This window comes from Haliotis rufescens, unplaced genomic scaffold (assembly GCF_023055435.1).
Source record: "Haliotis rufescens isolate VD_foot unplaced genomic scaffold, xgHalRufe1.0.p SCAF_34, whole genome shotgun sequence".
Lineage (NCBI taxonomy): Eukaryota > Metazoa > Mollusca > Gastropoda > Lepetellida > Haliotidae > Haliotis > Haliotis rufescens.
In genome coordinates this window covers 2,463,153-2,490,724 of record NW_025964046.1, presented here as the reverse complement: position 1 = coordinate 2,490,724, position 27,572 = coordinate 2,463,153, and the positions used below count along the sequence as shown (strand labels likewise).

At 44.4% G+C, this 27,572-nt stretch overlaps 1 protein-coding gene across 3 annotated transcripts; it reads left to right on the top strand.

Moving 5' to 3' along the window:
• The first annotated feature begins 564 nt into the window (after nt 1-564).
• Nucleotides 565-27,572, top strand: LOC124148341 (vitelline envelope sperm lysin receptor-like). Of its 3 annotated transcripts, none has more exons than XM_046519384.2 (15): nt 565-691; nt 1,338-1,397; nt 4,312-4,354; nt 7,874-8,061; nt 9,170-9,324; nt 10,098-10,246; nt 12,006-12,087; nt 13,274-13,427; nt 16,609-16,651; nt 21,190-21,250; nt 22,120-22,244; nt 23,353-23,446; nt 24,710-24,863; nt 26,871-26,916; nt 27,427-27,572. In XM_046519384.2, the coding sequence occupies exons 2-15, from the start codon at nt 1,362-1,364 to the stop codon at nt 27,540-27,542; spliced, it is 1,446 nt and encodes a 481-aa protein (XP_046375340.2). In that variant the 5' UTR covers nt 565-691; nt 1,338-1,361; the 3' UTR covers nt 27,543-27,572. The 3 variants fall into 3 exon arrangements, with proteins under 3 accessions (XP_046375340.2, XP_046375338.2, XP_046375339.2); XM_046519382.2 differs by having other exon boundaries at nt 655-681; XM_046519383.2 differs by having other exon boundaries at nt 662-755.

The window sequence follows — 27,572 nt, the reverse complement described above, 5'->3', positions numbered from 1 at the left end:
GGAGTCAGTATACTGTGTCTGAGTGGGGTATTCATGTTAAACTGCGGCATGGTATCTCAGTGAGCTAGCACTATAAATCAGCATCAGTCCGGACTAGTACAAGCAGCCACACAAACACACACACGTACATGCAGGTCGCTATATATGTGCATAAATCTTGGACATGACGTTAAACCCAATTTCACCTCACCTCCAAAATCCCAGCCTTCTAATACTCATCCCGTTTGTTTTCATAGCCGTTAACTATTCCATCATATTTTCAAACAAATAAAGTGCACCACATACCTTAATTGCTACCCCCTCAATGCATATCTCGATAAAGTACAATAATAGCAATATTTTGAGACCACCCCCAACTCGGTGACATTTGCACCTGTGAGAATACACGGGCCGGTGTGAGGTTTGATATATGCCTTTCTCATAGCTCTATGATTTGTAATTATTAAATGAAGCCAGATAAAAAAACACATTTTTCCATTTTTTCCGGTAGTACTTTAAGGTAAACTAAAAAAACTCGATCAAAAGACGAAGTTCCGGAGTACAGCTGCACCCGGCTGAAGAAAGTCGCATGTTTTTATTTTCTGCAGGGTTTGCACGGGTTTCCATCCGGGCATCTCGGGCACGCGCTGCACGCATTTACCCGGTCGACGCGCAGACGACATTGCTGCATTTGGTTGGATTGTGAGTGTTTGTGAGTATCGAAAACCTTCCGTTGTTGTTCATTCGCCAAATGTTCCACTTGTTTGATGTTTGAGGTAATACTTTCGTCCAATTTCAAATGCTTCTGTTTCAGTATCGCCTTGACGTGATGTGAATCGCTACTGATCAAGTTTTTTTATTCGGTTCCGGCTTAGAATTGCGTTCATATAATTTTAGTATCATGTATCGTCAAGTAAAAGTAACTTGTCTCTCAAGTTTTCGTATTATAAGCTACCTTGGGCACATAAAAAAACGTATAATCGTGGGCTCGAATCTAGGTTTGCCAGCACCATACCCGTGCTCGTGGGTTTCACCGAAGTGGTAAACGTCTGAGACCTGCATCACTTCTGGCTTTCCTCCCACATAAAGCTGACTCGCCGTGATATAACTGGAATACTGTTAAAAGCGGCGTTAAACCCAACTCACTCATTCACCTTTCGGCTTAACATTAAGCTGACAAGCCGCGAAATAATTGAAATACTAGTAAAGTGGCGTCAATCCAAACGCAGTCCCGCTTTTTGGAAGCACTCAACTCAAAGTCCTGTTCTAAGATTTAACGCCGAATGACCGTCTCCTTGGTCTAATGGGTAGAGCATCTGAGAGCGGAAGTTACCTGAAAATACCTATTTTTCTTTTAGCTGAGCCTGTCAACGTTTCCGACCATGACAGCTGGCTGGTGCTTACTTTCAGTGTTGCTGGTAGGTACAAGAACTTAAGTGTGTTAGAGCCTGTCAGTCGCCACGATCTGGTCGGTTCAAATTCCAGATTTGCAAAGATAATTCTTGGTTTGTCGGCACCATACCCGTGCCCGTGGGTTTCAGTTGTAAACGCCAAGAAGCTGCGTTACTTTAGGGTTCCAGATATGGTAATTTGTATTTATTGCTTAACGCCGCTCTCGGCAATATTCAAGCTATATGACGGCGGGGCGGTCGGGTACCCTAGTGGTTAAAGCGTTCGCTCGTCACGCCGAAAACCCGGGTTCGATTCCAGACATGGGTACAATGTGTGAAGCTCATTTCTGGTGTCCCCCGCCGTGATATTGCTGAAATATTGCTAAAAGCGGCGTAAAACCATATTCACTCACTCACTCAAGCTATATGACGGCCGTCTGTAAACAATCGAGTCTGGACCAGACAATCCAGTGATTGAAATCATGAGCATTGATCCACGCATTTAGGATACGATGACATGCATCAAACAAAGTCAGCGAGTCTGACCACCCAAACCCGTTAGTCGCCTTTTACGGCAAGCATGGGTTGCTGAAGCTCTATTCTACCCCGGATCTTCACGGGTCGTTTTAGGCCATGAAATAACTGGTATACAGCTCATAGAGGCGTTGCGAACTGCCCTTGGGAGGTTTTTTGTCATTTCAAAAAAGTGCAATGTTATGGTCCAGACATCTAAAACAGTTTTCCTAGAGAGTCGAAGGTGGGTGGTTCAATACACCGTCGCGTCATACCAGAACACAATTGTTTCTTCATAATAAAGATGTTGACATCCATACATTCTCTTCCTTTTGTTCCAAAGACACTTTCAATTTCGTAGAACTTTCATTTCAAATTAATAGAAGTAAAGACGCATGAACTTTGTCATCAAACATGAATTTCTCTATAGAGACCCTTAGGTGTGGACCCGTGAAGATTCCGGGGTAGAATAGGTCTTCAGCAACCCATGCTTGTCGTAAAAGGCGACTAACGGGATCGGGTGGTCAGGCTTGCTGACTTGGTTGATGCATGCCATCGATCCAAATTGCGTGGATCGATGCTCATGATATCAATCACTGGATTGCCTGGTCCAGACTCGATTATTTTACAGACCGCCGTCATATAGCTGGAATATTGCTGAGTGCGGCGTTAAACAACAAACCAACCAACCAACCCTTAAGTGTGCATACGGTTCGCATAAAAGCACCCACAAGGTTGATCAGTTACGGAGTCTACCTCCCATTCTACTGGCAGATGTGTCAACACAGCGTACAATCTCTGCACTGAAAATGAATTCGCAACTATACTTGAAATTTGGTGGTGCGAAACATCTGACAAGATGTGTATTGACTGAACACAAAGTAAGAACGTCAGTATTTTGGAATATTTTTTATGAAATTGTCTGCTCAGTCTTTCTTCACTTGGGCGGTCGGGTAGCCTAGTGGTTAAAGCGTTCGCTCGTCGCGCCGAAGAACCGGGTTCGATTCCCCACATGGGTATGAAGCCCATTTCTGGTGTCCCCTGTTGTGATATTGCTGGAATATTGCGAAAGGGTCGTAAACCAATACTCGTTGGATGATTGCGTCGCACGTTGCTCATAATATCAATCACTTGTTTGTCGTAACCACAGTGGATTATTTACACGCCGCCGTCATATAATTTGACTGTTGCCAAGTGTGAAATGAAACAAACATCCAAATATCAATGCGTCGGCACACATAAATAAATTAATAAATGAAGGTCGCCTTCGTGGTTTAGTGGATAGAGGGCCTCGCAAGAGATCGGAAGGTTGGTGGTTCGATCCCCGATCACGTCACACCAAAATACGATTTGAAATAGTACTTGTTGTTACCATGCCTGGCGCTTGACATTAAGGTGATAGAACAAAGACTGGTCGGCTTGGAGTCTGCACAGTGTCATCCTTGGTATCCATGTTAAACCGCGGCATGGTATCTCAGTGGGTCAGAACCATAAAACGGGACAAGTACAAGCACACGAACGCACGTCGCTGAATAAGTGAATTAATCTTGAACGCGAGGTTAAACCTCATTTCACCTTGTCTTGTACAGTAACACGCTGCAGACACGTGAAGATCCGGGGTAGAGTAGGCCTTCAGCAACCCATGCTTGCCGTAAAAGGCGACCTTGCTTGTCGTAAGAGGCGACTAACGGGATCGGGTGGTCAGGCTTAGTCATTTGGTTGATGCGTGACATGGTATCCCAATTGTGTAGATCGATGCTTATGTCAGTCACTGGATTGTCTGATCCAGACTCGATTATTTACAGACCGCCGTCATATAGTTGGAATATTGCTGTGTGCAGCGTTAAACTACAAACACAGCTGCACATATACACCTTGCCAAAAGATACGCACCACCAAGAGATGGGTGAGCTGGAAAGCGAAACAAAAGCGATCAAAAGTGTCGCTTAATGTCAAATAAGATGCTAAATTTATTAATACCCTATACATGTTAAACTCCGGTATGGTAACTCGGCTAGCGCGATAAGTCCGGGCTAGTACAAGCTTATGTTCATGCACGTCACGACCGCCTACGTGGTCTAATGGTAGAGCGGAAGGTCCGGGATTCGATCCCCGACCGCGTCATACCAAAAGACGTTAAAACATGATACTTGTTGTTACCCTGTTTCGCGCCGCATTAAGGGGCTAAAACAAGGACTGGTCGGCTCGGAGTCAGTATACTGTGTCTGAGTGGGGTATTCATGTTAAACTGCAGCATGGTATCTCAGTGAGCTAGCACTATAAATCGGCATCAGTCCGGACTAGTACAAGCAGCCACACACTCACACACACGTACATGCACGTCGCTACATAAGTGCAATGATACTGGATGCGACGGTAAACATCGTTTACCTACCACTACTTATTCTGTATGTTCTGCTTGTTGCAGGGTGTAACTACAGCGGCAATACCTAAAGGATATCACTTGCAAGGTGAGTAGTTCGCAATAAGTCATGGCAGCACCGGACCCGTGAAGATTCCGGGGTAGAATAGGTCTTCAGCAACCCATGCTTGCCGTAAAAGGTGACTGTTCATGTCGTGAAAGGCGACTAACGGGATCGGGTGGTCAGGCTCGCCGACTTGGCTTGGTGCATGTCGTCGATCCTAATTGGGTGGATCGATGCTCATGATATCAATCACTGGATTGTCTGGTCCAGACTCGATTATTTACAGACCGCCGTCATATAGCTGGAATATAGCTGAGTGCGGCGTTAATCAACAAACCAACCAACCAACCAACCATGTTAAAAAGAGGATATGACCCTGAGATATTGCTCACGTGGACATTAAACTCACTGACGGTTTGGGCAGCTTTGTTGTTGGAAGCTTCGCTCGTCACGCCAAATGCCCTGGTTTGATTCCCCACATGGTTTCTGTGTGGAATATTGCTTAAAGCTGCGTAAACCAACCAACCATGGCATCACCGGGGAGGTGGGGTAGCCGATTGGTGAAAGCGTTCGCTCGTCACGTCGAAGACCAGGGTTCGATTCCCCACATGGGTACAATGTGTGAAGCCCATTTCTGGTGTCCCCCGCCGTAATATTGCTAGAATATTGCAAAAGCAGCTTTAACCGATACTCATTCACTCATGCCATGTGAAATATCGACGTTATCCTTAAAAGGGGACAATTAAAATGTTAAAGTACTATCGGAAATGCTAGAAAGGACTATAAAAAGAGCATATATCAAAATAACGCGAATTGCCCTAATCTAGCCTGTCCCAACTGACACTGTGATTACCCTTAAAATGTACTTTTACAGGTAAAATGATGATCAACTTAGACATTATTCGTGTGTTGTCATGCATGTATGAAATAATAACCTGAGGTAATTACCTAACACCTGTCCCGAGGTGATGACCTCACGCCGTCCCGTGCATTCTCCCAGGTCCAAATGTCATCGAGTTGGGGGCGGTCTCAAAATATTGCTGTTATTGTACTTAATTGACATGTGCGTTGATGGGGTAGCAATTTAGGATATGTACTGCATTATATTTGTTTTGAAACATGATGGAACAGTTACGAGCTGTGAAACAGGATGAGTATTGGAAGGTTGCGGTTTTGTAAATCCAGAAGTATTTGTTCTACAGATGAATTCTTGGGGTAGCATTTATCTCCGCTGATGACGTATATGAATCTGTACTTTTGAATGTTGTGTTATGTCTTGCCTAGAACTCATTGCACTTAGCCAAGATGGACACAACAGGGTTGAGCTCACAATGTCTTGACTGGCGTACGTACGACAACGTGGCCGTGTTGTGCCGCCAGCACATATGTCTTGTACTTTACAGGGTTCTTATTCAGCCGAATTTTCTCCATGAGTAGAACGTTCGTTTCAGTTGGTCTGAAGTCGACAATGTCATTTTCCTGTATGATGGCCTTCAGACTAATGGTTTGGGCGACAGTATCTGATTCGTTATATTAACTGGCGTTATCCATGACAATGACACTGACGTTGTTTAAAATGGGCAATAGCTGAAGTTCCAACCAGTCCATGAAAACATCACCTCCTATAATTTCCTTATGATAATCACCAGTTTTCTTTTTCGCCACGAAAACTAGCGCACACCCATCAATAAGCCCCATATCATGGGTTGCAGCTTGCAAAACAATGACACGATTACCTTTACCTGATGGTACCATGGGTGCTTTTTGTCCATCTGCCGATAGCCACATGTAGTCAGTGGAATGATTCACCAAGGTAAATTTTCTGGCCCCCCTGACTGATAGTTATGAATGATTCGGAGATAATGTGACCTCATAGACAGGATGGAATACTTTCCCCTGAAAGGTGCTCGGTCATCGCCACGCGCAGTGTATCGAAATCCCATCTCTTGGAGGGCAATAGTTAGTGCAGTTAACACTAATTGTATCTTTGATTCCTCCCAAATTCTACTACAAATCAGGATTACCTTCTTCCCATAAAGCTTGTACACTATACGTTTGTATCAAAGCTGTCTAATATCCTTTTACGTCCCCGTTTCCTTTTTGAGACCACCCCTATACCTGTTTTGTTTTATTTATCATACCGTAGACTTGATGGTATGAATTGAAAACCCAATAGCTAGGGCAGTTCGGTAATTCACCCTATCTAAATTAATAAATGGTTTCCCTCTATCTCTCTAAAGTGTAAAGAACTTGTATACATTTCCCAGCACAGACTCCATATCGTGTACCATGGTTATGGCTATGCAATGTAATGTAACATGCATCATGGGAGCAATGTTAACAAAACAAACGCAGCGTCATTTTGTCATTTTAGAAGATGCATATCTAGAATTTTCTCAATGATTTTTGTGTGTGGATTAGATGTTTTATGAAGACTACATTTTGGTCATTTTAACGGTGTCACTTCCTGTTTTTGTTCGAATTTGTCTCCTGTAAACTTGTCGATAGGACTCCTTGTGACTGAAATACTTCAAACCACAGGTAGGTGGATCGGTAGTTAATCGATATTTCAATAAGTCTGTGAAAAACTATATCCTTTTTTAACAGGCAAAAAGCAGTTTTCTAGCATTTCCGACAGTACTTTTAATATTTTTGTTGGTTGGTTAGAATTGACTTATTGAATCATAATTTTATCCTCGATTTAAAAAAATGGATTGCTATTTTTACCAATCTTTCAGAAAATAACTTTATTTTCCTGAAAACTGATAATTTTAATACAAAATATGAGACGCTGCCTCTTATCAAAGATGTGTATAAAGTATCCGTTGCATCCTTTATCAGTTCTTGACTCGACCCGTGAACATCTCGGTTACAATAGGTCTTCAGCAACCCATGCTTGCAGTAAAAGGCGACTATGCTTGTCGGGAGAGGCGAGCAACGGGATCGGGTGGTCAGGCTCGCTGACTTGGATGATGCATGTCATCGTATCCCAATTGCGTGGATCGATGCTCATGATGTCAATCACTGGATTGTCTGGTCCAGCCTCGATTCCTTACAGACCAGACCCGTGAAGATTCCGGGGTAGAATAGGTCTTCAGCAACCCATGCTTGCAGTAAAAGGCGACTATGCTTGTCGGGAGAGGCGGGGATCGGGTGGTCAGGCTCGCTAACTTGGTTGATGCATGTCATCGATCCCAATTGCGTGGATCGATGCTCATGATGTCAATCACTGGATTGTCTGGTCCAGACTCGATTCCTTACAGACCAGACCCGTGAAGATTCCGGGGTAGAATAGGTCTTCAGCAGCCCATGCATGCCGTAAAAGGTGACTATGCTTGTCGTAAAAGGCGACTTACGGGATCGGGTGGTCAGGCTCGCTGACTCGTTGTCATCGATCCCAATTGCGTGGATCGATGCTCATGATATTAATCACTGGATTTTCTGGTCCAGACTCGATTATTTACAGACCGCCGTCATATAGCTTGAATATTGCTGAGGGCGGCGTAAAGCAACAAACACTGCTTAAAGGGGCGTTAAACCCAACTCATCCCCCCACTGTTTCAGTGACGCCTCTATGTGGAACCAGTATAGACAAAGGAGCCATTGTCACCATCAGGACAGACCTGGACGTGTACGCCAATGCCTTTTGCCAGGATCAAACGCCTGTCGAATTCGATAACGTGGACAGTGCAACTTTCAGCCTTGACCTATCCTATCCTGGAAGCAAATCGCCCAAGGACTGCGTATTTAGGGTAAATAAGTGTCAATGTTTAACGCTGTACCGGCTTTGTTTTCCGTCATATAGCGAAGGGTGGAATGAAAAGCCCCTTTTTCCGACCCCGACCCCGACTGCCTCCATGGTCTAGTGGTAGAGCGTTCGCCCAGAGAGCGGAAGGTCCGGGGTTCGATCCCCGGCCGCGTCATACCAAATATGGCGAAGGGTAGAATGAAAAGCCCCTTTTTCCGACCCCGACCCCGACTGCCTCCGTGGTCTAGTGGTAGACCGTTCGCCCAGAGAGCGGAAGGTCCGGGGTTCGATCCCCGGCCGCGTCATACCAAAAGACGTTAAAAGATGGTACTTGTTGTTACCCTGTCTGGCGACCGGCATTAAGGGTCTTAAACAGGGACTGGTCGGCTTGGAGTCAGTATACTGTTTCTGAGTGGGGTATTCATGTTAAACTGCAACATTGTATCACAGATTGTATCTAGCAGTATAGATAGTGCAAGTAGACGCACGCACGCACGCACGTACGTCGCTATATAAGTGCAATAATCTTGGACGCTACGTAAAACCCCATTTTACCTTACCTACATCCGACCCGTGAAGATCGGGGTTAAAATAGGTGTTCAGCAACCTATGCTTGGAAGAGGCAACTATTGGATCGGGCGGTCAGACTCGCTGACTTGGTTGATACATCGTATCCCAATCGTGTGGATGGATGCTCATGTCAATCACTGGATTGTCTGCCACGGTCTGTATCATTTCCCGACCACCATCATATAGCTGTAATATGCTCAGTGCTGCGTTAAGCAGCAAACAGTATAAGGTCGTATGATCACATTCATCATCGACCCGTGAAGATTCCGGAGTAGAATAGGTCTTCAGCAACCCATGCTTGCCGTAAAAAGCGACTAACGGGATCGGGTGGTCAGGCTCGCTGACTTGGTTGATGCATGTCATCGATCCCAATCGGGTGGATCGATGCTCATGATGTCAAACACTGGATTGTCTAGTCCAGACTCGATTATTTACAGACCGCCGTCATATAGCTGGAATATTGCCGAGTGCGGCGTAAAACTACCAACCAACCAATCACATTGATCATCAAAATGAAAGTTTTCTTATTTGTCATTGCGCAGAAACGGAAAGGCGTCGACGTGTTTTTTATCCGTGTAATCGTCTCCTTTGGCGAGAAGGGCGCCGAAATACACACAGAGGAAGAAATGTTTACCGTTACCTGTACCTTCGACCCGAAAGGGTCGAAAATCAGCGGGAAGAAATTTGTTAAAGGAAGGTGAGTGGTACAAGCATCTTGTCTGCTAAACACATACCGCCTCGTGGTCTAGTAGATTCAGAATCTGCTGAGCGGACTATGATGCAGCCTCGTAAGAATTGCATGAAAATTTATGGCTCAGCCGACAACCCCCGTGATGTGCAGGACAGAGCATCTTCCCGAAGAGCGGAAGGTCGTGGGTTCGATCCCCGGCCGCGTCTTGCCAAAGGTCGTGAAAATATATTGCTCTGCCGACCGCGTCCGTGGTGTAGTGGATAGAGCATCTGGAAGGACTGTACTGTCAGTGGGGTATATATGTTGCACAGCGTCATGTTATCTCGGTGGTATGGTACTATAAAATCGGCTTAATCCGCGCTGGTACAGAAACACTTTTCATGCACGCGTCTCTAAGTGCTATAATTTTGAACACTAAAACTTATTCCACCTGATCACATGTGCACCTTTTTTGCGCCATAACCTTGCTGGGACGCGTTGGCCTGATGTTTAAATCCAAGATCAGTAAAAGGCGACTATGCTTGTCGTAAAAGGCGACTAACGGGATCTTGTGGTCAGGCTCGCTGACTTGGTTGATGCATGTCATCGATCCAAATTGCGTGGATCGATGCTCATGATATTATTCACTGTATTGTCTGGTCCAGACTCGATTATTTACAGACCGCCGTCATATAGCTGGAATAATGCTGAGTGCGGCGTTAAACAACAAACAAACCAACCAACCACTCTACCTGACACCCTGTGCATAACGGAATAATTTAGTTTCAACCTTGTTTAAGAATTTTGGCACCGAAAGAGATCAAGTCCAACGAAGGGCCGAAGTCCAAATCGAAGCTGAAACTCATCCTCACCGATATAACGCGGCACAGTCTCATGGGCAAGCCCATCAACCTTGGAAGAAAGGTTCTCCTCATTGCCTCCACTGATGGTGCGTGCCTTAAGTTAACAATATAGTGGTCCCAGGGCCTCGTTCCACGAAGCGATGTTAGAGCTACGACTATCAAATAAATGTACCGTTATAATCGTCTTACAGGATTCCTTTGGCAGCCAAATTGGCGGGAGGAGGGGAAATTGGGTTATTGTTCACGTTTTGATGTTTTTAATGTCCTTAGTTTCGTATACTCTGAGGATTCGGGAAATTTTACATTCAAACAGGGAAATTTTACTGTCATTTGTTGCCGACTAGGAGCCGAATAGCAAGTCTACATACATCCCTGGGCCCACTTGCACAAAGCGATCTTAGCGCTAAGATGATCGTAACACCCATTCTTTAACATAGACTTACAAATATGGCCAAAGTCAAAATAATTTCCGTCCGTCCGTCCGTCTGTCTGTCTGTTTATTTGTTTGCTTGCTTGTTGTTTCCGTGAAGATCCGGGGTAGAATAGGTCTTCCGCAACCCATGCTTGCCGTAAAAGGCGACTAACGAGATCGGGTGGTCAGGCTCGCTGACTTGGTTTGATGCATGTCATCGATCCCAATTGGGTGGATCGATACTCATGATATCAATCACTGGATTGTCTGGTCCAGACTCAATTATTTACAGACCGCCGTCGTATAGCTTGAATATTGCTGAGTGCGGCGTTAAACAACCATCCAACCAACCAATTGTTGTAGCACTAAGATCGCTTTGTGCAAGTGGGCCAAGGTCCTAGCGCTAAGACTGCTTTGTGGAACCTGTCCCAGGTGTGTGATGTAGTTACATCCCTTAGGAGTACGACCCTTGAAGATCCGGGTTAGAATGGGTCTTCTTCAGCAACCCATGCTTTTCGTAAAAGGCGACTGTGCTTGTAAGAGGTGACTGACGGGGACTTGTTTGATGCTTGTCGTCGTATCTCATTTGCGTGGCTCGATGTTCATGGTATCGATCACTGGATTGTCTGGTCCAGACTCGATTATTTACTGACCGCTTGAGTACGGCGTTAAAAAACCAAACAAACATAATCAAATCTTCTACTCCTATATACGATACCTCTGCATGAAGACCGTCAAATATCTGGCTATAGGGTATATACAATATAAACAGTAATGTTGCAGCCTTAATCATTTGTATTTGTAACTGGTCGTTTTAGTTCGTTTTCGACATACAGAAATCATATGTGCTGATTTCAATGCTTCGTACCCGTACCCGTACCCAGCCCCGTACCCAGACCCGTACCCGTACCCAGCCCCGTACCCGTACCCAGCCCCGTACCCGTACCCGTACCCGTACCCAGCCCCGTACCCGTACCCGTACCCGTACCCAGCCCCCGTACCCGTACCCGTACCCGTACCCAGCCCCCGTACCCGTACCCAGCCCCCGTACCCAGCCCCCGTACCCAGCCCCCGTACCCGTACCCAGCCCCCGTACCCGTACCCGTACCCAGCCCCCGTACCCAGCCCCCGTACCCAGCCCCCGTACCCAGCCCCCGTACCCAGCCCCCGTACCCCCGTACCCGTACCCAGCCCCCGTACCCAGCCCCCGTACCCAGCCCCCGTACCCAGCCCCCGTACCCAGCCCCCGTACCCGCACCCAGCCCCGCACCCAGCCCCGCACCCAGCCCCGCACCCAGCCTGGTTGATGAGAAGGTCGCCTGACGGAGTCGTTCTGAGTTTCACGCTGAAAGTTATTGTATCGGTGTAAAAGATCAGATTTTCGCGAGATTAATGGAGTATACATCATGTCTTTTCCATGTGTTTTTCCTTAGGTTCTACTGGAGAGAAGGGCATGCGAATAACGTCTTGTGACGCCGTCGGCACGAAGTCACGGTACCAAGTGATACGAGCTGGGTAAGGATGCTTCCAGGGCCAACCATTTCCTATTGAGACTGGCAATGGGATTTCTTTGAAAAGGGGGCGGTCGGGTAGCCTGGTGGTTAAAGCGTTCGATCGTCACTCGTCACGCCGAAGACCCGGGTTCGATTCCCGACATGGGTACAATGTGTGAAGACCATTTCTGGTGTCCCCCGCCGTGATATTGCTGGAATATTGCTAAAAGCGGCGTAAAACCATACTCACTCACTCTTTGAAAAGGTAGCATTTCCGGAAAGGACAGGGATAGGAATATGCCTCAGGTTGAACACGCAAAAACAATTTGGATATTCTAAAGAAAATGTTGTGAAAACAAATTCGAGTTCTCGGTTCTGAGAAATTCCCTTAAATTTGCTTGAAGCAGTAACCGAACATATATCCTGTAGCTTACAAAAATCCCACGTGTTCAAACCACCCCTGACCAGAATAAATGGCTCACCCCTTAGAATTCTTCTGTGTTACAACAGAAAGGGGAATATCGATGTTAGAAGGTATTCAGTAAAGTCTTCATTCCATGCTTGTCTCCCCCCGTCAAGATACGGGATAGAATAGGTCTTCAGCAACCAATGCTTGCCGTGAAAGGCGACTATTCTTGTCCGAACAGGCGGCAAACAGAACGGGTGGCCAGGCTCTGACTTAGCTGATACATGTCATCGTATCCCAATTGCGTGGATCGATGTTCATGTCAGTCACTGGATTGTCTGGTCCAGACTCGATTATTTACAGACCGCCGTAATATAGCTGGAATATTGCTGAATCTTGGATGCGATGATTAACCCCATTTTTATCCCCCGCCGGGCCAGAATGGCCGAAGGGGGATTATGTCGTGGCGAAGTCCGTCCGTCCGTCCGTCTGTCTGTCCGTCCCACAGAGGGTACTAAGCTTGTGAAATCAACTCCTACAGTTTCCAGAGAATATCCCTGACACTGTACACACAAGATGTCGACATGATGATGATACGCATATCGCAGTCCCGTTTCGTTTCGACTAATTTTGACAGTTACTGCCCCTGTTTTACGGAGCTTCATTTGACTCGTTAAAAAAATTCATGCGGGGGATGTTATGCTCTCAGAGCACTCATGTTTTCCAACCTTTGACCAGACCAGCATCAGCGTGGTGGATCGAGGAAGGATCCAAGGGGTGATAAACTGGTTTTTACTTCCAGGTGTGGCGACGGTCAGGTGTTCAACAAGACGCAGGGCTTCGTCACGACAGGGCTGACAGCCATGAGCCCATACTTTGACATGTTTCATCTCATGAATGACAAGTCAGTCACCTTTGACTGCAACTTTACCCTTTGTAACGCAAGTTGTGACGGGGTAGGTGTTGTGTATCATGTTGGTTCTTCTCAGTATATTCTACCCTGTTTTATAACCTAATGGGGCGGTCGCCTCCGTGTTCTAGTGGTAGAGCGTCCGCCCTGAGAGCGGAAGGTCCGGGGTTCGATCCCCGGCCGCGTCATACCAAAAGACGTTAAAAGATAGCACTTGTTGTTACCCTGTCTGGAGCTCGGCATTAAGGGGCTAAAACAAGGACTGGTCGGCTCGGAGTCAGTATACTGTGTCTGAGTAGGGTATTCATGTTAAACTGCGGCATGGTATCTCAATGAGCTAGCACTATAAATCCGGATCAGTCCGGGGCACTGTTCCACAAAGCGATCGTAGCACTAGGATGATCATAACTCCCATACTTTAACATAGACTTTCGACACTCATAGCGCTAAGATCGCTTTGTGGAACGGGAACCAGACTAGTACAAGCACGCACGCACGTGTCGCTATACAAGTGCAATAATCTTAGACGCGACGTTAAACCCGATTTCACCTCACCACCTACGGGGGCAAACATCGGGGTTTATAAAACTCATGTGCCCTAGTGTCATCACGTGATGAGACAACACTGTATTGTTTCCGTCATCCGGACGGCATTGTTGACGTCATGCGAATCTTATTGTGACGAGGTCGGAAAGACGTCACACTATAGTACTCACGGAAATGAAAAAAAACTGTTTTTTCGATCTCAGATTTTAAATGAATGCAGTTAATATACAAAATATATAAATGTTCAAACAACTCAATTAGTACTACCAGTAATTGGGCCTTGGCACAAATACAGCGTATCAAAGGTTTTTACGTCTTTGTACACGTAAAAGTGTGTAAAAATATGAACAAAACAGACAATAGTGAAACTGAGCATAACCAGGTGTTAGTAGATCAAGGTGAATGTCCATGACCTATGACACCTTGACGACAGGTGAAAACAGGTGCTTGAAACCCACGTGCTTGAAACCCACGTGCATGTGATTTGTCAGTGGTTAGTGATTTGTGAGTGGCATTGTGGGATAGTGAATCATCGTCAAAATATCAGAACGTAAAAGTAACATATTCCCTTCTCAAACAACAACTTACATGTCATTATTATTATGCACATAAACATAGCTGTTATTTTTATTGTTTTGATAACTTTTTTCCAGTCTAATTTGCATAATGCCTATAGCCTGTTTCTGCCATCTCAATTTGGACTTAGTTTTATTTTTGAATGTTGAAAGTCCCTACAAATTACCTCCTGTAAAGTACATTTTGTATTGAGGACTAACGGGATCGTGTGGTCAGGCTTGCTGACTTGGTTGATGCATGTCATCGATCCCAATTGCGTGGATCGATGCTCATGATGTCAATCACTGGATTGTCTTATCCAGACTCGATTACATACAGACCGCCGTCATATAGCTGGAATATTGCTGAGTGCGGCTTTAAATAACAAACAAACATCATGCCCAAAATATTATGCACTCACTGTTGAAGGCAACTTTGTTGAAGTATGTAATGAAGGACCACCCATTTCTTTCCTATTACTGACATGACGGATTAACTATGGTAATATGAAAGAGTCGGGTTGTTTCTAGTGGTATATTTGGGTATCAGTAGGTGATCGTGCGACGTTTTATATACCCGTGAAGTCTGGTAGATAATAGGTCTTCAGCAACCCATTCTTGTCGTAAAAGGCGACTTTGCTTGTAAGAGACTAATTGGATCAGGTGGTCAGGCTAGCTGGCTTTGTTGATTCATGTCATCGTATCCAAATTGCGTAGATCGATGCGCTGGATCGTCTGGTCCAGACTCGATTATTTACAGACCGCCGACATGTAGCTGGAATATTGCTGAATGCAGCGTAAACAACAAACAAACCTTCACATATTGTACCTTTTTGCTTCATTAACATCATCTATCATACCTATCAATGATATAATGCAATTGTCTGTGTGATACAGCCAACAGAAACAGTCATATCACAGGGGGTGAAATAACCAGGCTCTATCACATTACCTGCTGGGATGATCTGGCCTGTCTGTGCATTTTGAATGGGCGATCGATTTAATCCCGGGTTGAGAGTTACGTCCCTTAGTACTTCATCTGCCCGGCTTGCTCTCCCAAATGTATTTTTACAATTTGATGTTATGGTATATGATAAAAAAGGTAATCGTATGGCAGGTTTCTTTTTTATATCGAGCACTATATGTAGGTGATACGCTTTGGCCATTGACACATAATCCAGTACACTGTCTTGAATGGTTTATTTTATAACTTCAGCATAGATTGATGAATACATTCTTGGTTCAGTTTTGAAATATTGACTGATATTTTGTATTATGTCTTTCCTTCCAATTCTTTTACTGGCCTTTTAATTGTAAGGCCTATTGTTGACAGGTACAGGCTATAATAAAAACAAATGGGAAATATTACCACTTGTAACTAAGGTAGTTAGTACACGTTATTACCAACATTATTTTCCGGATTTTAAACGAAACATCTGTGATACACACTTCAACCTTTTCAACATGCAGTTTACCCTTTTACACCATTTACATTTGTTATAGCATTGCTAGTTATGATTTACATGTTCCTTATATATTTTGTTAATACTTACAAATTTTATGGGCCCTTTACACCCTACACAAGTTCATGTCATATTCTGCTTACATCCACGTGCTTGTCCATGCACTGAATAAAACCCGGATGATTAACCAGGACAAACCAAAGAAAGTAAAGAACTTAAATGAAGCTCTCATAAAAGAACTAAAGTGACATCCTCACAAGTGGTAGCCTACACTATATCAACCCAATACCCCTATATCATCCTGATTCCCTTTGTCAAACGTGTGGCCTTTGACTTAGTTTTACTTGTTAAGTGAAACGAAACGATAACTGAAAAATGGGCAGTGGGGTAGCCTAGTGGTTAAAGCGTTAGCTTGTCACGCCGAACCCGGGTTCGATTCCCGACATGGGTACAATGTGTGAAGCCCGTTTCTGGTGTCCCCCGCCATGATATTGCTGGAATATTGCTAAATGTGGCGGCGTAAAACCCAACTTCCTTACACACAGAATTGGCATTGAAAGACGTGACTTAAACGACGGTGTGAAACTACCACAACCTATCTCTACGTCGACCATTGGCATTCTCCATTCGGAACTGCCCGTCTAATGTAATGGTGTCTTTTCAGAGTTCCTGTGCGAATGAAAGACGTCGAAGAGCCTCAGACTTCGGTAAGCTGATACAGTTAACGTTGTTCGCAGTCAGCATGATTTCAGTTGTCATGGTGATCTGTAAATTACCGATTCCAGGAGTCGAATCAGTGGCCCATATCTGGTGTTGGTATTGTACTTTTCACAAGAAGTTGAACTGTTTTTTTCCATATAACTATAGTAATCTGTCATGACTAGTGGGTATTCAACACAGTCCAAATGTGGGAGTTCAACGTGTTTTGAGTGGTGTATTTTAACTGCCGCATGGTATATGCCGCGTGGAATGCACCTCGCTATATGAGCGTAATTGTCCTAAAGGCGACATTAAATCCCATTTCTCTTCACTTCCATCCTGGGGCGAAGACCCGGGTTCGATTCCCGACATGGGTACAATGTGTGAAGCCCATTTCTGGTGTCCCCCGCCGAGATATTGCTCGAATATTGCTAAAAGCGGCGTAAAACCATACTCACTCCCATCCATTCTACTGAACCCACCAGCCATGAAAATTTAACTTCAGTCAAATAAAAGAATCGTGTTCTTTAACTTTTGAGAAATATATCGTCAGGGTACGATGACAGTCAATTGACCAACCGACCCATTTAGCCAGAAGGAGTGGTTGTGTAGTTTATAAAGTATTGTACCTAAAATGGATAGAATTAGAAGATAAATACTATGTGTGTGTCTATTTCCGGGATTTTATCGAGTATTTGCATCTTGGAAATTCATCTCGAGACCCGAAAGCGTTAGCTTGAGGGGCTCGAATGAAAATTTCCAAGATGCAAATACTCGATAAAATCCCGGAAATAGACACACACATAGTATTTATCGATATCGTAAACCTATTGTTTTATTTAGAAAAAAACATGCGCACTCTTTAACACCTCGTACTTACTCGGTTGTGAGGCGTCAACATCGAACGTTCTGTCGCTGCTATGGTGATTGTGATTTTGGTAATAACGTACACCGGTAATGAGACGCAAATACCATCACGTATATTTCAGCTGCGATACCTACATCCTTGAATTCCTCATACATTTTAGAATCAAATGCCAAATGGTCTTTGTCACCAATACAAATTGTCGATGTAATGAAGCAAAATAAATGAGGTGTCAAAACGAACGCTGAAAAAACTGCACTTGTTGGAAATGTAAACAAAGCCATTCGTCTATTCGTTGAGTACATTGGCTCGAGATCTGCATTTTCAGAATATACACGGGAAGAGAATCGTAGGAAGAATTAGGGAATTAAACATATATACATTGCAATAATTTGATATTTTCAACAGAACTTGTCGAAGTTCCCGTCCTGTGTGACGCTATGACTGACGCAAAATCACGCACAACGACAACGGTATTTATAAGAATTTCTGACTATTTTCGTTGGTTTCAATGAAAAATACAACAACAAAAAACAGTACACAGATTGTCAGAATGTATCTGATTACTTACATGTCACATTTATGTATATACGAACCCTGAATCAACGAAAGTCCCCTCGTAAAATCCCGCGCACTGTTGACAGTCAACACGCCATTTTGTAAAATTCGGTCACCGGTAGTGATATCAAACTTCAACATATTTGTTGTACACATTTGGTAATTTCTCTGAGGTGAAGGTCCTTGAATGAAAGTACACACGATCATTGTTAACTGCTTTTTACTGTTTCATGATGTAGATCTTGCATATCTTTTGTACATTTTTTTTCACACAATTAATTTCACTTTGGATATTAATCAATGTTCAATATGATATGATATACGTAGATATAGGCCGCAACATATATGAACGTTTGATAATCTCCTGTTTGTTTGAACAATGTTCACATATGAAGTTGATAAGTTTATATAGTGTCGTATACGATATTTCTTTAATTTGAACACGTGTACATGTGACAGGTACATTTACATTTCATCTTGTATGTATTTCTAGGGAGTGTAATAGTCAGTATTATAAGTTAATATAAATAGTGTCCATGAATAGCCGTTCCATTTTATTTTATAACTAAAACTGACGATATAACTTAACCAAAATCGATATTATTTTTCACATTTCTTGAAGAATTGGCTTGGTCTTGGATTTTTTTTATGCCGTTTGATATACAGAACAGTGATATCTCAGGATTCGCCAGGAGCGCGTTTGTCGCTATGGTGATTGTGATTTTGGTAATTATTTCATTGTAAATTTGTTTAATTAAAAATTAAAAATCCCAATAATTCCCATGAATAGAGAAAATCAAAATATGTGTAATGAATTTTGTATTTCAATTTGCGTCCATTGTTAATTAGTATGCAAAAAATGCTGAGTAATTATGTATTCCTACAGTGATTCGGTCGCTTGCTTCAGGGAATTCAAATCATATTTTCACCCTCTGACATTTGGTCATGTGACCCAAATTAGCCAATCACTACACAGAACACACTTTCTATAGGTTTACAATTATCATTAAAACGCCCGCAGGTTATCAGAAATGAGCGGGCCACTGTAACTTGATAATGCCTTCATATTGCTTGACGACGGGCCATTATCACGCCCGTCGTTAGGTGACGTCATAGGATAGGTGACGTCACGTTCAATAGTGACGCCATCTGGTTTGTTCTATGGCGTTTCCATATTTGTAAAGGTAGGTCAGTGACATTCGTGTTGATTCGTGTAAATGTTTGAAAACCGATATTGTTGATTCTTTTTATTTGATGACATATTCCATCCATTTTAGCTATAATAACGGTAACACTATTTTTTCAGGGCATTATCATTTGCAAAAGGCCTCGGTCTTTTCAACTGCCCTCCTTCGTCAGGCAGTTATGGAAGACCCCGGGCTTCTGCAAATGATAATGCCCTGAGAAATAGCATTACCCTTGTCACCAATATCAAATTATAGAAGTGTTCTCGCGCAGGCCACTGGATCAGTTCCATTTAACCACTGTTCCCGAACCTGTTTTTAGTTTCACTAAAAATTCTTCTAACGTAACCCGTGAAGGTCCGGAGCGGAACAGGTCTTCCGCAACCCATGCTTGTCGTAATAGGCGACTAACGGGATCGGTTGATCAGGCTCGCTGACTTGGTTGATGCATGTCATCGTATCACAATTGCGTGGATCGATGCTCATGATGTCAATCACTAGTTTGCATGGTCCCACCCCACCCCACCACACCCCACCTCACCCCACCTCACCAAACCAAATCAGCCTCAAGAATCAGGAGACCCGTGAAGATCCGGGATAGAATAGTTCTTCAGCAACCCATGCTTGCCGCTAAGGAGACTATGCTTGTCGTAAGAGGCGACTAACGGGATCGGGTGGTCAGGCTCGCTGATTTGGTTGATGCATGTGATCGATCCCAATTGGGTGGATCGATGCTCATGTCAATCACTGGACTGTCGATTATTTACAGACCGCCGTCATATAGCTTGAATATTGCTGAGTGCGGCGTTAAACAACAAACACTTCAATAACGTAAACAATCGAATGTTGCGGTAATGTATTTAGAAACAAAGTGGACCCTGTATGAACGGTTGACTCGAGCAAGTCTAAAAACCAAACCGATTATCACAAGCCTTCTGTAGCAATGTTCCAACTTTGTAACGACATCCTGTAAATATTCGTGTGAACCAGACGGACCAATGATTGATATTGTGAACCAGATGGACCAATGATTGATATTGTGAACCAGACGGACCAACGATTGATAATGTTAACCAGACGGACCAATGATTGATAATATTAACCAGACGGACCAATGATTGATATTGTGAACCAGACGGACCATTGATTGATAATGTTAACCAGACGGACCAATGATTGATAATATTAACCAGACGGACCAATGATTGATATTGTGAACCAGACGGACCAATGATTGAAATTGTGAACCAGACGGACCAATGATTGATATTGTGAACAAAGATCCACTCCTTTTGGTGGCCCAGTTGTCTAAGGCCCCACAATTCCCTGTGCAGAATTGCGTCACTTGGAGACGCCAGAATTTAAAGATCGTGATTCCGATTTCGCCTCTTGTATTTTTCTGGGTTTGTTATCAACATACAAGTCCTCGCGGGTTTCACCAAACTGGTAAACGTCCGAGACTTCGGGATTTCCTCCCACATTAAACTGACACAACGTGATATAACAGGAATACTGTTCAAAGCGGCGTTAAACCCAACCTACCCACTCGCGTAATCGACCAATCACTGAGCCTGACGCCATTAAATCGTCTTTCACAAGCACAGACTTGTCATCGTATCCAGATTGCATAGATCGATGCTCATTATATCAATCAGTGGATTGTCTGATCCAGATTCGATTATTTACAGACCGATGTCATATAGCTGGAATATTGCTGAGTGCGGCGTTAAACAACAAACAAGAATTACTTGCTGTGAACCAATTCTAACCAGGAAAGCTCACGGGGTTGGTTGAAACCGGTTTCTCCTGTCAAATGGACGCATGCAGTTGTCCTTTTCCGGGGGGAACTGTTCCCCCAATCAACGAGAGATTGGCAGGTACTGTTGAAGAGTATTCTACGAATTATTCCTTGCTCGTGAATAGAAAACATCTGTTTCAGTTGCACCCGACACGCAGAAGCCTCTCTTAATCAACTTGGCTCCAGCCCAGTCTAAAAACAGGTGTGTTGAATAAGTTTCATATTTCCCTAGATGTTTTCCATAGAGTATACATCTACCAACGGAAGGATATGAAAGGCATAAATCCTGTAATGTCGGGGTTGAATGTGAAACTAGGTGAAAATAGATATGGCTGTTTTTTTTGTTTGGGTTTTGTTTTGTTTGGGGGGTTTTTTTTTGGGGGGGGGGGGGGGGGGGGTTTAGGGGTTGGGTGAGGGGATGGGTGAGGGGATGTTAGCAATGAATTTGCCGCCCGCCCTATCCGAAACTCAGAATATGATATTCTGTCTTCATCTGCCATTCCACAAGCAACCACACTTCAGTCCACCTCAGTGGCATTTCTTTAGGGGTTTAACGTTTTCTCATTCTGGAGATAATTGCCACGGTTTTACATTAAAGCCCCTACATCCAAATGTGACATGAGGTATAGGTGTTTGTGACCTTTGTCACTTTGTTCTCAGGAATGTTGGCCTTTTGCTTAAAGCGTTGCGAATCCTCATGCACCTACAATGTATGAAAACAATTTCTAGTGAGCTGTCACCCAATGTGCTGGAGACTCGTGAAGATTCGGGGTCTTCAGCAAACCCATGCTTGCCGTAAAAGGCACTATGCTTGTCGTAAGAGGCGACTAACGGGATCGGGTGGTCAAGCTCGCTGACTTAGTTGATGCATGTCATCGATCCCAATTGCGTGGATCGATGCTCGTGATATCAATCACTTGTCTGGTCCAGACTCGATTATTTACAGACCGCCGTCATATAGCTGGAATATTGCTGAGTGCGGCGTAAAACAAACAAACAAACAAACAAACCCAATGTTCTGGAATGGTGCTGCAGGCGGTGTATCCCTCCCTCACCCACTCTCGCTTTCAGGTTACAAAGATCGGCCCATGAAGTGGAGCATGTGAAGCTGTTTTTGACCAACGTGGCCGGCTTTCAGCTTCATAACGTCAGTCTGCAAAGGGGAAGGCCGTATGTGCTCCACGCCACTACTGACGGTAAGTTCAGGGTGACCCGGAAGTAACCCTAACCTTATCCCTGCTACAGCCATCTTGGTGGGCAGGCTTTAGTTTGTGTGTGTGATCATGAGAACTTTTAACATTTTTTTTTAACATTTAAAAAAAAAATATAATATAATCAAAGTGAATATCAGGAATGTTGGCCTTGGGGAATAAAACCATTTTTTGGACCGTTTTATTTTTGCCATAAAGACTTCTACGTGATATACAATATCATATCATGCCCCTGCTGACTGGCCACCTTGAGTACTGTTCTTTTTGTTCTTGTGTAGACACTGCATATGTGTAAACATTCTTAAAACATTTTACAAAAATGACAATTTGAAATATATGGTTTCGTATCCATCTTTCCCTATTCTTATTACTGAAAGATTGAAGGATCTTAAAAAATGCCATACATTTTTAACTGGACTTTGAACAAATGCTTTGAAAAAAATATCCCTAAACCAACTGATAACAAAAAGACACCGGTATTCCCTGCCTGTGCAAGAGACCAAATTGATCGACAGGTCGGCTGCGACTTGGTCGACTGCGTGTCGTCATACCTTGATGGCGTCATACCTGGATGGCGAGGCACGTTCATCATGCTAATAACCATCTGTTTTTCTGGTCTACACTGAATAAACTGCAAGTGATCCATGGTATTTTATTTCCATAAACCGAGAAAGATAGGCCACGCCCTCGAAAGTACTTTTTTATTGGTTGATACTAAATTGGGCGGGGCTTGTATTGCATAATGGCGCTAAATGATGCTGGTTTTGTATTGTCTACAGTTTATTTTGTGCTGATGATTATTGTGAATGATTGTAGACGTGTGTATTTATAATGAAGTGACTTCAACTTTTTGTCGAACGTACGGTTGTCTGGAAATAAAAGCTTGGCCCCTGCGTATGCCTTCATTTTCGGTTGTGTCGAACCTGGATAAGGCGAAGTATTTACGTAGGTCATTCATCTTCGACACAACGACATGCATCACTTCGGGCTTTCCTCCCACATTAAGCTGACACGCCGTGATATGACTGGAATACTGTTAAAAGCGGCGTTAAACCCAACTCACTCACTGACCTAAAAGAACAAACTATTTCAGGAAAGAAAGGCGAGGTGGGGCTACAGGTGATGCATTGTGACATTGTCACCACGAAAACTCAACACAATCGACGAATGGCGGCCATTAGAGATGGGTACGTATAATTCTGACACGTTCCATTGTCACTGGAGCTCGATCCCCGCGTTCGATCCCCAGCCGCCTCATACCAACAGACGTTAAAGACGGTATTTGTTATTACTGTCTGGGGCTGGGAATTAATGGGCAGAAACAAGGACTGGTGTCAGTATACTGTCTCTGAGTGGGGTATTTAAGTACTGTGGGGTGGTATCTCAGTGCATAAGTGCAATAATCTTGGACGCGACGTTAAACCCCATTTTACCTCCCTTCCTTCCATGTTAAAGAGGGGCAGTCGGGTAGCCTAGTGGTTTAAGCATTCGCTCGTCACGCCTAAGACCCGGGTTCGATTTCCGACATGGGTACAATGTGTGAAGCCCATTTCTGGTGTCCACCGCCGTGATATTGCTGGAATATTGCTAAAAGCGGCGTAAAACCATACTCACTCACCATGTTAAAGAGGATAGGACCCCTGAGATATTGCTCACATGGACATTAAACTCACTGACGGTTTGGGCAGCTTTGTTGTTGAAGCTTCGCTCGTCACGCCAAATGCCCTGGTTTGATTCCCCACATGGTTTCTGTGTGGAATATTGCTTAAAGCTGCGTAAACCCAAACTCGCTCACTGGAAAGCCTTTTTTCAATCCGTAAATTTCCGGGTTAGAATTGCTCTTCAGCAACCCATGCTTGTCGTAACCGGCGACCGTGCTTGTCGTAACCGGCGACCGTGCTTGTCGTAACCGGCGACCGTGCTTGTCGTAACCGGCGACCGTGCTTGTCGTAACAGGCGACCAAGGGGATCGGGTGGTGAGGCTCGCTGACTTGGTTCATGAATGTCATCGTATCCCAATTGCGTGGATCGATGCTCATGATGTCAATCACTGGATTGTCTGGTCCAGACTGGATTATTTACAGAACGCCTTCATATAGCTGGAATATTGCCGAGTGCGGCGTTAAACAACAAACAAACAAACCAATAAGCACATGAGGCATGGGCGTTGGTTTACTTTCTGAGTTTTAAGTAACATTTGTTTGCATTCTTTTACTGATAAATACAAATTTCAATGGAAGTTTCACAAAGGGTAAAGCATGTCATATTTATTTTATGGTGGTTTGAAATGAAATGACGTTTGTGATTATCTGCCCTTGGGCAGAGGTGAAGGTGAAAGAGAATTGTCTGTGGTGTCAAGAAATAGTTCACAAGAATAATTATAGTAGAAGGCAGGTCACACATCGCAACACTAAAAAGTCGTCACATCGTCTACTCCGTTATCCTTCAAGGTGCGGGGTGGAGCCAGTTTTCCGACCTGACAAGGGTTTCATCACTCACGGTTTGACGGCCACAAGCCCTTATTTCAAGGGCTTCGAAATCAGAGGAGACAACAGTCTGGCCTTCCAGTGTAACGTTATTCTTTGTCATCAGAACTGCGATGGGGTACGTATTTACAAGTTGTCGTTAACCAGAGGGGGTACGTATATACAAGTTGTCGTTGACCAGAGGGGGTACGTCTATACAAGTTGTCGTTGACCAGAGGGGGTACGTCTATACAAGTTGTCGTTGACCAGAGGGGGTACGTCTATACAAGTTGTCGTTGACCTGAGGGGGTAGGTATTTACAATTTGTCGTTGACCAGAGGGGGTACGTATATACAAGTTGTCGTTGACCTGAGGGGATACGTATTTACAAGTTGTCGTTGACCAGAGGGGGTAGGTATTTACAAGTTGTCGTTGACCTGAGGGGATACGTATATACAAGTTGTCGTTGACCAGAGGGGGTAAGTCAATACAAGTTGTCGTTGACCAGAGGGGGTACGTATCTACAAGTTGTCGTTGACCTGAGGAGATACGTATTTACAAGTTGTCGTTGACCAGACGGGGTACGTATTTACAAGTTGTCGTTAACCAGAGGGGATACGTATTTACAAGTTGTCGTTAACCAGAGGGGATACGTATTTACAAGTTGTCGTTAACCAGATGGGTGACGGGTAAGGTGCCACCATTCGCTATGCAGAGTTACGTCCCTTGGGCTTGCCAGAAACCTATGATCGTAGGTTCAATTCCTGGTCCGCTCGATGATGTGTCTAGGTCAGTCAGCACCATACTCGTGCTTGTGGGTTTCGCCAAAGTGGTAGACGTCTCAGACTTCGGGCTTTCCTACCACATTAAGCCGACAACGCCGTGATATAACTGGAATGCTGTTCAAAGCGGCGTTGAACCTAACCCACTACCTTGTTGGCCTGAATGATACGGCGAACAAGATGTCTCTTAAAGTGGATTTAAAGCGTATTTGTCGTTGCCCAGTCGTCCAAGGGCCCGTAATTTGCTGTGCACATTTAAGTCCGTGGCATGTCAGAAATCGTTTGAGCTTTTGTTCGAATCAGGATTGTCTTAATCGGTTGTTTCTTGGTATGTAAGCGCCTTGCCCAACATGATCGTAGGTTTTACCAGTGGACAAGGTCTTAAACCTTCCCCATCACAACTGTAAGTATGTTCAAAGCTATGTTTAAACTGAACTCTCATTTACCTCAAGCCTCCCTTCTTAGGTCGCCCGACCGCCTCCGTGGTCCTGTGGTAGAGCGTCCGCCCGGAGAGCGGAAGGTCCGGGGTTCGATCCCCGGCCGCGTCATACCAAAAGACGTTAAAAGATGGTACTTGTTGTTACCCTGTCTGGCGCTCGGCATTAAGGGTCTAAAACAAGGACTGGTCGGCTCGGAGTCAGTATACTGTGTCTGAGTGGGGTATTCATGTTAAACTGCGGCGTGGTATCTCAGTGAGCTAGCACTATAAATCGGCATTAGTCCGGACTAGAACAAGTAGCCACACAAACACATACTCGTACATGCACGTCGCTATATAAGTGCAATAATCTTGGACGCGACGTTAAACCCAATTTCACCTCACCTCACCTCTTAGGTCGCCCACTTTCAGGCCACCTGGCCTTGTTAACACTTCGGTCGACACCATGGCGTAGGTTTATGCAAGGAAAGGTAACTGTTCCTTTAAATTAAGGACAATGTTCACATGAAGGTGAAGAGCCGAAGGTCATGGGTTCGATCCCCTGCCGCGTCATACCAAAAGATGTTACAAGATGTTTCAAGATGGTTCTTCTTGTTTCCCTGACCTTTTCTGGGCATTATGGGGTTAAACAAGGACAGGTCGGTTCGGAGTCAGTATACTGTGTGGGAGTGGGGTATTCGTGTTAAACTGCGGCATGGTATCTCGGTGGGCTAGCTTTAAAATCGGCATTCGTCCGGACCAGCGCACGCACGGGCATCCACGTCGCTACACAAGTGTGATAATTTGAACGCGACGTTAAACCCATTTCACCTCAGATCACCTCACTTACATCCTACGAAAACTGCATTCTCCCTGGACAATTTGTGAAGCCTGATCTGATTAACCTAATTAATTAATTCTGATTAACCAAGTTGTATATTTTCAGCGCACCTGTCTCCACGAAAGACCGAAACGTGATCTCGAAAAACAAGGTAAAAGATGTTTGTAACGGTACAGCCACTGCGGCCAGGATTTTGTATGGAAACCATGCTGAGCATACATATTTTGCAACAATGAAATTTTTGTGCAAGACTATCTTTTGTCTTATCACCAGTATGAAGCATAGTTGCTAATTTCAAGCATTTGGGGGACATAACCCCAGAACACACACACACACACACACACACACACACACACACACACACACACACACACACCCCAGAACACACACCCACACCCCACCCCACCCCACCCCACACCCACACCCCACCCCACCCCACCCCACACCCCCACCCCCACCCACCCTACCTTCAGCACGTGTTCAGCAGCCCATGCTTGCTGTAAATGGCCTAAATGCTTGCCGTAAATGGCCAAGATGCTTGCCGTAAATGGCCACTATGCGGGTTGACTTGATTGATGCATGTCACTTACAGACCGCAATGTTATAACAGGTATGGTATTGGCATCAAACATTCCCTAACTCTTTTACTCTTCTGTTCCAGGACCATTCCTTGAGTCCGGCAATGTCCAATCCGCTTCTTTTGTCGTCAACTCTCGGGTCAAGAGGTCATGGTGGCTGAAAGATATGCTTGGAGCTGCCAGGAACAGAAATTTGTAATGTGAATTAGTAAACATCCAACTTCCCGCA

What these genes read in the sequence shown, in the direction of transcription:
- LOC124148341 (XM_046519383.2), top strand. An exon ending in TACCAAGTGATACGAGCTGG is followed by an intron (nt 12,088 to 13,273) that starts GTAAGGATGCTT and finishes TTTTACTTCCAG; the next exon opens with GTGTGGCGACGGTCAGGTGT. An exon ending in CCAGCCCAGTCTAAAAACAG is followed by an intron (nt 21,251 to 22,119) that starts GTGTGTTGAATA and finishes TCTCGCTTTCAG; the next exon opens with GTTACAAAGATCGGCCCATG.